The 11,681-nt window shown below is 34.8% G+C and overlaps 1 protein-coding gene across 1 annotated transcript; it reads left to right on the top strand.

Moving 5' to 3' along the window:
• The first annotated feature begins 10,865 nt into the window (after positions 1–10,865).
• Positions 10,866–11,225, top strand: LOC146999322 (protein GVQW3-like). The gene has a single exon (XM_085819665.1). It carries the CDS (start codon positions 10,866–10,868, stop codon positions 11,223–11,225), a length of 360 nt encoding a protein of 119 aa, XP_085675791.1.
• The last annotated feature ends 456 nt before the right edge of the window (positions 11,226–11,681 follow it).

Here is an 11,681-nt window from a genome sequence, read left to right as displayed (position 1 = left end):
GCTTTTATTTCTTCTTTCATGGCTTCTAGCCATAGGTCACTTTCATTTGACGAAAGAGCTTCAGAATATGTGGATGGAATTTCACTGTTTTCAAATTCTTCTACTGTAGCTATGTTTGCCATCAGATATTCTCCGGATTTCATCCATGCAGGACAGCTTCGGTTTCTTCCAGATTTTCTAACAGACTCTTGTTCTTTGGATAGATTACGTTCTTCACTCCCAGTCTCTTCATACCTTTCATTTAAGTCTTCCTCCACCTCCACTGTCACAAAAGTGGTGCACAAACGTTCTGGTTTGAAGTCAACATCTCGAGATTTTATGATTTTCTTCTGAGAGAACAGATAGATTTTATAACCAACTTTCTTGTTTACATACCCACAAAATGACCACAAACTTACGTCTTCAAACTTACGTCAGAAGATCTTTGGTATATGTGCATAGCATTCGGTTCCAAATACTTTCAGGTGGTCAAATTTAGTTTTTGTCTCACCAGTTCAAAGCTCATGAGGACTTTTGCTTTCATCTGAGGATAAACCAGTATGATTTAGCAGATACACTGCGGTATCACATGCGTTGGCCCAAAGTGGCCGAGGCAACGCACTTGTTGCAAGCATAGAACGAGCCAGTTCAACAATTGTTCGGTTTTCCCTCTGCTGCGCCATTTTGCTTTGGTGAGTCTGGTACACTGAGATTTAGTGCTATACCTTTTTCAGCAAGTATCTTTTGAACTTCACCACAGTCAAATTCTCCTCCTTCATCACAACGGAAACTTTTCACAACATGGCCAAGATTAGTGGCTTCATTGAGAAACGTAAGTAGGCAACAACTAACATCACTTTTCTTTTCAAAAAGAAGATTTTACGATATTTGCTATAGTCATCTTTAAAACAAACATAATATCTTGCACCACTAAAGGAGCCCACAGACATCGGGCCATTGTCATCAGCATTAATGATTTTACCAGTTGACATCGCTTTATAGGGACGTGACTTGAAGGGTTTTCGATGAGCTTTTCCAAGAGCACATCCATCACAAAATTCACTTGTCACTGCATGACTTATGCCCATATCAGTTAGCAGTTTTCGAACGTGCCGCTTATTTCGGTGACCAAGGCGTTCATGCCATAGTTGCAAAGATTTAGTCTCTGTAGCAATACTTATCTCAGCTGGACTTGCTGGGATAACAAACCTCATAGACATAATGTATGTGCCATCTCTCCAGGATTCAACTGCAACAAGTTCTTCATTACGAAAAAATTTAGCATACCCTTCAGTCATTTTTACTTCAACTACGTGCTTGGTAGCCTGTTGTACAGAGAACAGATGCCATTTCACATCAGAGACATACCGGACATTTTCCATGTGAGCATTATACCATTTACCTTGAGTAAAAACTTCAATGTTTATTCTGCCAGATCCATATGCACAGATCTTTTTATTATTAGCAAGTGATACCTCAATGGGCACAGGAAAATGTTCGTACTGTTTGTTAGCAGTCATGTGGTGTGAAGCACCAGAACAGAATCACAGACCCAAACATCAGGGTGTGTACAGTTTGCACTAGTGGCAAATGCACCTTTATTATGCTTTGAGACATTTGACTTTCTCTTAGGGCAGTCCTTACAAAGATGTGTATTCGAACCACACTTAAAACAGTTCTTTTCCTTGAAATTACTAGATTTATTACCTACAGGAGTACTTTCAGGAAGTCTTTCACCATTTTTCACGGTTTTTTTTGCTTAAAACCAGCCATACGAGCTGCAAATGCACCATAATCCACAGCAGCATTAGATTTAACACGTTGTTCAATTGTACACAATTTTTCAACAAGATTCTTGGTTGTTCGTTTATTAGAGTCTTGAGACTTCCAAACATTGCTGAATTCTTGGAATTCTGGACCCACAGTAAGCAATATTTTAACATGCAATAATTCTTCTGGGATATTACTTGATCCAATACGATTTAATTCACCGTTCATATCCGTGCAGATTCTTTCAACTTTAGCTGCATGTGTAGCAACATTGTCATTAGGATATCTACCGACTTGAAAAAATTGTGTCATCAATAAATTAAGTCTCTGAATACTGCTTTGGTCAAAAACACTAATTAATTTGTCCCAAATGTCCTTTGCATTCGATTACGTCATCACTAAATCGGCTACTGAAGCGTTGCAATAAGCGTGGCTGCCTTAGCATTATCACGCCGCCATTCAGCCACTATCTTCACGTGCTCATCCGGACTAACATCACCGTTTACAGCGACCGGACAAATTTTATTTCTATCAATAATTGACGTGAGATCGCATTGTTCAAAGTGCATTTTCATTTGCCACTTCCACTTGCTCCAATTTTCCGCACCTTCTAGTTTGTCGATTTGTACTTTCAAATTCATAGCGTCTCGCTGTTAGGCCTATCACGCGGTTCACTTCGCTTTTCAAAAAATTTTAGCAGTTATTAAAGTCACGCAGATTTAAAACACGCTGAGCCCATAACCTGTTGAGGTTATCGATAATCGATATGAGCTAAAACAAAAAGCAATTAATAAAGTACAAATAAATAAAACACGCTGAGCCCATAACTTGTTGAGGTTATCGCTAAATCGATAGGAGCTAAAACAAAAAGCAATTAATAAAGTAGAAATAAATAACTAAAATGCATATTAAGAGCAAGCAACGTAACCGTTTATTACTGCATGCTACAGTCGGGATCACGGAGTATAAAGAAGGAGGGGAAACTGGTATTACCACTTTTCCCAAAAATGGTCCACTTATTGTCGCATTATTTAGAGAGAGCGCTGCAATCACTAGCCTTTCGTCTTTTCGTAGTACTTGCATAGACAGTAATAGCGAAAATATTGATTTGATATCAATTTTCATTATGAAAAAGTCAAAGAATGGTAACTGTTTCGTCCCTGGATGCAACAGTAATTATGGAATTATTAGACTGAATAAAAGCTTGGCAATCAAGAAACCAGATATATTTAGAGTTCCAAAGGTGAGCAACATTTATATTATGCCTGATTATATATACGAATTTATATAACTTTTCAGAACCTCTGGATTGTTAGTAAATAAGAGAATATTTATTGTATGCTTATAAAAAAGTTATAAATTGGAAATTAGTTAAATATTGCACATAACTTATGTGCATCTGCATTTCGTCCATGAAAGTATGCAATCATTAGATTTCAAAGTTAAATAAATTTCTGAAATTATACAAGAATGATAGAGTATTTGCCCTTCTATTTCATTCACAGAAAAGAAGATAAACTCATTCCCCCCTTCTTTTCAGTTTGAAATAGGTTTTTATAATAAATGGAAAAAGAAGACAATGCTACATGATTGAGCGAAAACATAGCAGCAGATAAGTGTAATGAAAAATGGATTTTCTGTGAGATAAATTCAGCATATTAAATAAGTTATGAATATGAAATCATGCCACCTGATCACATGAATGAATGGCTATTAAAAATTAAGATTTAAATCTTGTTACAGTGCAGAGTGAGAACCATTATGCACAAGGATTTTAAATTTAAATTTGAATTTGTAGAACTGTTCAAGTGTTACATGCAGCGGTTAAATTTTAATTTGACATTACAATATTCAAATTAAATTTGCATCAATGTAAAAAAATTACATGCAACAAGTATATTTTTATTTTGTATGTAACTGAATTCTGATATTTATATATACTTAATGAAATATTTTTTACAGGATTCTGTGCTGCTAGAAAAATAGAGACGTGGAATTTCTCGAGGAGCACACACAAATAAAATTGAAGGTACATGGCGGCACATTAAAACATAGCTACCCCAATATAACAGGAATTGTGACGTGCAGCAAAAGAATTGGACATAGTCAGAAAATTTTTAGAAATTTTTCGTGAAATTGAATGGTGACTTTTGCTTTCTTATTCAAAAGTTTCATTAATAAGTATTTGTATTTGTGTATATGTTAGCACTGTGAAGACCTTATCAATAAATTTTTAACATGTATGATTATATGTTTTCTAAATTTACATTCAGGAAATAATTTTATGATGGAAATCAAGGTAAGTGGTCTTTTTTGGTGTGCATATGTGTGCTTTCTCAAGGATAAAATATACTGAAATTTATTGGATGCTCTTCAAAAATAATTTTGCCACATCAGAAAATTTGTCATAAAATTAGGGAGTATAAAAATTTAAGTGAATTAAATTTAATGGAAATTTCACTCTCAAGAATGGTTATTGCATAAGGTTAAATAATTTGAAGGATTTGAATCAAATAATTTGTTAGTCATTGAATAATTTCTCCCATACTTTCAAATCCAGAAATTGAAAAAAAAAATGATTCCAAAAATGTAAATAAGTTGATTGGAATTCCATCTTCCTCTTCAAAAAAAAAAAAAAAAAAAAAAAAAAAACTGAAATACATTTCATAAAAAAAATTAAGAAATATCTAAATTTTCAACAAATTTTTTTTAACACATAAAAATTTCAAAATACCTGTTTTAAACATTGATAAAATGCTAGTCTTACAGTAAAATGCTACAGTTATCAAATCTTATTATCTGCTTGCCATTTTAATAACACTGGAAATCTAATAATAATAAAAATAAAAGCAGAGTGTTTAACGATGTGAAAATTCAATTCTGCTACTTACATTAGTTTGCCAGACCACAGTGTTACAGATTGGCGAGAGTTTTGGCGATATTTACCGTTGGCGAAGAAATGGGGTTATACCAGTACCTCCTACATACAAAGCCACGGCACGGCTGACACTACGTCACTAAAGTCGTCCTTATCTACAGACAGCATGGTTGCCACATGAAGCCACTTATCGCTGTTATTCCCTTAAGACGAAAGTACTGCTACGTACTGCTTTTTCAAGTGCATCTCTTTCTCTTTAAGTCTTTTAAGCTCTGGTGATTCCCTTGATGAAACATTGGAGCTAACATGACTCGGAGCATCAGGAAACAGACTTGGAATTGCTCCATTTTTTAAACGAGGATATGAAAGTGGTACAATTACCTTCTTTCCAGTTTTTTCATCAAAGAATTCAGTTTGTCTCAGAACATCATGTTGTTTGAAGTGAAGTTCACACACCTTTCAATGCAAAAAAATAATAAATAAATAAACACGCATTAAAGTTAAAAAAATTACAAAATGATAAGCATTTTGCCATCCTTTTAAACACATGCATAGACCTTATAAGTCTAATCTTATCTAATCTAAGCGTATAATGTGTACGCTAAAGATTACCGACTAAAAAAAAAAAAAAAAATCTGGAAGAATACAAATTTTGACGGTCACCCAAAAGGGTTTTATTTTATTTAATCATGGAAAAGCACTCAAGGGCTATCTGCCTAAGAGAAGGGATGCCTTCTTGGAGGACACTTTAAAGGAATTTGGCTTGTCTACATTTGGGAAAAACCCCGAACTGTATGATCAGTGTTCAGCAACTTTGCCACTCAGCTGCAGGTGGACCCAAGCAAGAGTTTATCAGGGTTTTTTACACTCTCGCTGACCTCGCAGTCTACCAGTCTGCTCTTGCGCTCACTTCTACTAACATTTTTTTCTTTTTTTTTTAGCATTATTATTAAGCGTAGTTTTCTTTGCATTTGCACCACATACAGTTCAACAACACAACCAGAAATTTTTTAAAAGCTTAACAGCAGGATATGTTTAGAATTCCCGATGTAGTGTTAAATGTTAGCATACATTTTTCTATTTTTTCACTCTTTTCTTTTTCATCATATCAATGTTAAATTTTCTTTTCCTGTTTCTATTATAAACTTTATTAAATATCACGTTCTTTGCATTTAGGCCATATAAAATTCAATTCAGAAAATCAGAAAATATTCGATACTAAAAGATAAAAATCTTACATTCCCAAATGGCAATAATCTCGTGTGTTGGAGAGGAAAATATTTTATTTCAAACAGTGTTGCTACATGTAGATGCTTCGTTATTAAATTTCTTTAAGAATAATACAAAGCGATAATATTTGGTGGCAATAATTTGAAAAAGGATACAGCCATTCAATCCACTTTAAACGGCAACAGAAGAATTCACTGAAGAGTTGCATGATGCATTACTCAAAAACAGCAAGATTGCAAGAGAGGATAAGAGGTATAAATACAGTGACATAAGAGAACTGATTAGAAGAAGGAACCATGCACGCAAACAGTGGCAAAAATTCAGATGTCCTTCTGATAAAACATTACTGAACCAGCTAAATCAACAAGTCAGGACTTTATTAAAAAAACATGCACAACTCGACTGGGCCAGACATTTAGTATCGCTTTCAGCGGATGATAATTCGATCTGGAATGCGCTTTCTAAATTTAAGAGACACAATACCAATATTCCCCCCATTAACGGCCCCAACGGGATCGCATACACTGATTTTGAGAAAGCTGAGTCTATTGCAGAAAACTATGCTTCTCAATTTCGCACACACAACATCTCTCACCCACAAACAGAACACTTAGTTTCTCCCTCAACACACAATTCCAATCAAGAACACACACAAACAACACACCCTTAATTATCCCTTCAGAAGTTAGTAGTTATATCGAGAAGAGAAAAAATCGTGAAAGTCCAGGATTGGATAAATAAGCAATAAAATGATAAAAGAAATGGGACCCAAGATGCTCTGCAAGTTCACGAAAATCATCAATATTATGATCAAAGTACAGCACTTCCCGACCAATTGGAAGACAGCTATTATCGCCCCGATCTTGAAGCCGGGTAAAGATCCAACCTGCGCTGCCTCATACAAACCGATAAGTCTCTTATCGACTTTAAGCAAGATTGCAGAAGCTGTTATCCTGGCAAGAATTCATGATTTTCTGCAGGAAAATAAAATCTTAATTCAAGAGCAGTATGGATTTAGACGGAAACACTCCACCACACATCAGCTATACAGAGTTAAGGAGTTGATCGCTGATGGATTTCAGAAAAAGTTAATCACCGGAGTTCTCTTCCTCGATATATCGAAAGCTTTTAATTGTGTATGGTTACAGGGCCTCAGTTACAAACTAATCACTCTGGGTTTTCCAGATTACGTCATAAACATCATCAATTCCTATCTTTACGATAGACACTTTGTCGTTCGTTATAACAATACCCACTCTACTAGTAAAGCAACCCTTGCTGCTTGCTACAGGGAAGCTTACTTTCACCCACTTTATTTTCAATTTATACGAACGACATCCCTCACAACCCCCTCACTACACTAGTACTTTACGCAGACGATTCAATTTATATGTTTTTCTTTTACTTATAATTCTTAATTTTTTAACGGTTTTTTTCAATTAGTAAAATTTAGAACATTGCATCGTTAGCATTAATTTCCTGTTTACATGATCTATGAGCAAAATGCATTCTCAAATGCTCCTAAAATATAATAGGGTATTGCATACATTCAACTGTAAAAAGAAAAAATATATAAAAGGTATAATGGGACTTAATCTAAATCAGAGCAATTAATAATATACCAAACAGTTAGATATTTAAATCTAAAACAATTTTAAATTAACGTCTTTAATATTGATACATTTTGTATGCTTATCTAATAAATCAAAATTATATGAACATTATAAGATAGGTGGATTTTATATTGAATACTTATTGAGAAAAGGATTTATTTTATAATTACTTTAAAATTCAACATAAGCTCTGTATTACATAAATGAAAATTCCTGCAAGATTAATGAATCACAGACCAATGTACATGTTAAAAAGTCTCGATGGTCCTGGGGAAATATAAATTAATTAAAAGTTTATAATTCTCATTTATAATGTGTATAAAAGGAATTTCAGCCTATTAAATAAATACATAACCATGCTTGTATGGAAAGTAATGAAACGATAATATAAAAGTTCGTTTTATTTGCTTTGGTTGAATGCGAGAGAATTTTAGTATATTATTTCCCTTGCAGTCGGAATTTTTTGTTTAACATTTTCAAGTCACTTATGTTTCAATAGCATTAATCTTTCAGGAATTTTCTAATTTAAACATGGAATGCATGTTTACCTTTGAATGTTTGGTTGGCTGGAATCCATCTTGTCGTTTGCAGTTACACATCCATTTCTTTTTTAGCTTTTCATACGCAAGAAAAACTAAATACGGCCACCTTCGGGCCGTTCTTGTAGTTTCCTTTGCATGTTGAAACACAGCATTTGTGTGGCATAGTAAAAAAAATAAAATAATTCGCAAATGTAAAATATTCTAATTCACTTTCAAACAACAGTCGGTTCACTATGCTACCAGAGCACGAGGCAGGTGTTGACAAAGTGGAAAGACGACTTTCGTGACGTCAGAGCGTTCAAGCAACCCTAGAGCCTTGGCTTTGTATGTAGGAGGTACTGGTTATACTCAAGCTCTTTCCAGACTGTTAGTTCCATAATGATCATTATTTTATATGAGGCTGGCACCGTGATACTAGAATTTTTATTTATCCACATATTAATTTTTCTTCCTTCTTCCCCCTCCCTGAAATGTGGTGAATATCTGATGAGGTCACATGAAATTTATGTCCTTGGAATTATTGTCATACTATATCATTAGACTGCAATGCTTATTAGAAACGAAAATTCACTTTAGATCCAGGTGAATCAGCAATTACCAACATTTTGAAAAATCCTTCCTAGCTTAATTCAGCAAAAGTACATAATTTCTTCATAAATAATTCAATAAGCTTCTTATGTTTTTTTTTGAATAAATGAAATAATGCTGAATTAGTTATTGTCCCACTAGCATTGAAATCCTGTGAATATGAGAAAGTTCTCATATATCCCATCTTGGAGTTCAGAAAACGTATGAAATCTTATCGAAAGATTCTTTTCGAAGGGTATGTATAATGACACAAATAATTTTGTCCTCCCGTATCATTTATGTAACAAATACAAATCTTTCACTCCTAAACAGACTCCATTCAAAGCTATCAGAATACGTAAATATCCAAATGACTTATTTCCATATATATTGGTGGTCTTGTACGAAATTGTGGACATAATCTCACTAGTCTAGATCATTTTTCGAACATCTTCTTTTATGACTTCTCAAAATTCTCACTGCTGAAACTGTTACAGTACATTTATTACAATATATATACCTGGAAGACCAGAAATTATCTTAATTGATTTAGGCACACAATACACTTGACTGGTGTTTGAATCGATTACCAAATCCTTGGATATTAAATTATCACACTGTATTCCTCAGAGACCTGAGTATAATGCACAAAATGAACGTGGTAATGCCTGCATCAAGAGCTCTTTGCTTATACTTCATAAGAAAGGTTTCCATTTGAAAATGCATTGCTTATCCATCAAAATATTTACAATGGTACTGTTCATCCTTCAACTGGTTATTCTCCTAATATTCTGCATTTTGGAAGACATTTATCGCTACCTTTTAATATGTTTAATCCTGATCCAAGGCCATTCAGTTGGATAAATCACATCATTTGTGTGATCTTTTAACACAGCTAAAACTAAGTTATGAGCATGCCTATGGGATATTGGAATAAAGCAAATAGAACTGAATACTTGTCAAATGAAAAATGCTTATTAAGATCATTCATTGTTAATGATATAGCGTATGTGAAGTCTAAGGTTACATTCCAGCATAGGTTTTCGAAAACTTTTTGTGTTATTTCTTCTAAAGTAAATGATGTAAATTATGTTATTTGTGCATTTGATAATGATTTTTTCTCAGCCATCAATTGCCTTCGTTTGGCTTCTAAAAGATTCTCCCACTAGGTTCAACATCCATCTCCCACTTCTCGTTATACATCAATATGATCGTAGAAATAGACAGTACACTTATTTCTTTCATTCATTTTTTTGTACTATCATAGAACATTATTACAAGTTATGCAATATGTTTAATTAATATTGTTTGAAATTTATTGTTATGTGTCTTTTGTTGATTTCTCGATTGTGTGAACATAATCATTAGTTTAAGGCTTGATCACCCTTAAATATCATTTCGAGATTCATCAACATTGTGCCTAACATATAAAAGTGCATAATGTTTGATTTCAGCATTTCTTGGTATGATGTGATTATAATGGTTTGTATTGTTTCTTCATCCTGTATGTGATTTATCTAATTAAGTGAAACTGGGGCTGTACAAAAATTGCATTTTGCTTTATCATAGAAATACTTCAATTAAAATTCTGTACTGTGTACTTGCAATACGGTATATTAGAAAATTTTACGTACCACATTTATATCATGCACTTATATGTATTTTGCATAAAAAGTGGCTTATGTGAAGACTGAGTTTATATAAATATATTTTTTGTATTGAATTATGGAATATTTAAATAAGTGGTTCTATGTTCTAATGTTAGAAATTTGTTTCTGCGTAGATAGCATGTGAATTATTATATCTCCCGTCGATAGCTATATATCACAATAAAATAACACCACACAGATTACAGAAAATAACACACTCAAACTTTCAATACATTTATTTTCCATAGCGACTCTCTGGCGCTAGGTTTCACCTTACAGGGTAACATATGAATCGTAACTTCGAATGTACAACAAAAATCAAGTTTCTCACAGAATATATTTCAGCGCCAATTCTGATGGCACATGAGCTATTAGCCAAGATTCTGCTCTGTCGCCAAGTATTTCTGAGCTAATACAAAACAGCATGGTTTTGGTAATACCTAAATGATAAATCTTCCAATTTAAAATGTACGTAGGTTGATCAAAAAAAAAAAAAAGTTACAAGCAGAAGCATTTGAAACGTAATAATTGTGGAGCGAATACTTCCATCCAGAGTGGTTGACAGATGGCGCTAGTTGTCCTACAGCGGTTCTACGAGTAAGTAGCGTCAGTACGCAGACACTTAAGAGCGACAGTAATGGCACGACGTCTAGAAAAGTGGTCTCGCATAGAGGTGCGAGCCGTAATTCGATTCTTATGGGCCAAGAATGTGGCCGCATCTGAAATTCACAGACAAATCGTTGAGATATACGGGGACAAAGCAATGAGTAGACAACAGGTAGCGAAATGGTGTCGTTCTTATCAAGCGGGCAGGGAGCATGTGGAAAACCGCAATATGGAAGCGAGCAGCCGTCCAAGTTCTTCAAGGACGGATATCAACACGGCACGTGTTGAAGAAATCATCCAAAGGGATCGACGAGTAACCGTGCGTGAGATTGCGTCAGAATTGGACCTGAGTTATGGTAACGTTCAGCGTATCGTAACCGAGGAGTTGTGATATTCCAAAGTTTGTACCCGCTGGGTTCCACGTGCGTTGTCCCCGGAGCATAAGGTCACTCGAATGATGTGCAGTCTCACATTTCTTCAGCGATACTATTCAGACGGCATTGATCGCATCGTTACCGGTGTTGAAACATGGCTTCTCACTTCATCCCCACGTCTAAAAGAGCCACGGTGGAGTGGAAACACGCTGGATCAACGACGAGGAAGAAGTTTAAGGTCACACCCTCTGCCGGTAAAGTGATGGCAACCGTTTTCTGGGTTCCGACTGGTGTTATCCTAATCGAGTATTTGGAGCGGGGCCATACCATTAAGACAGATCGTTATTGTGCCACCTTAACGAAATTGCGTAAAACCATCAGACGCAAACGGCCTGGATTACTGAGCAAAGGCGTCATTCTTCTGCATGACAATGCCAGGCCCCATATAGCTCACCAGACTCAGGAATTACTGC

Source organism: Stegodyphus dumicola, chromosome 1 (assembly GCF_044657685.1).
Source record: "Stegodyphus dumicola isolate Sdum_Otavi_A_Nest chromosome 1, ASM4465768v1".
NCBI lineage: Eukaryota > Metazoa > Arthropoda > Arachnida > Araneae > Eresidae > Stegodyphus > Stegodyphus dumicola.
This window is presented reverse-complemented; position numbering and strand designations above follow the sequence as displayed.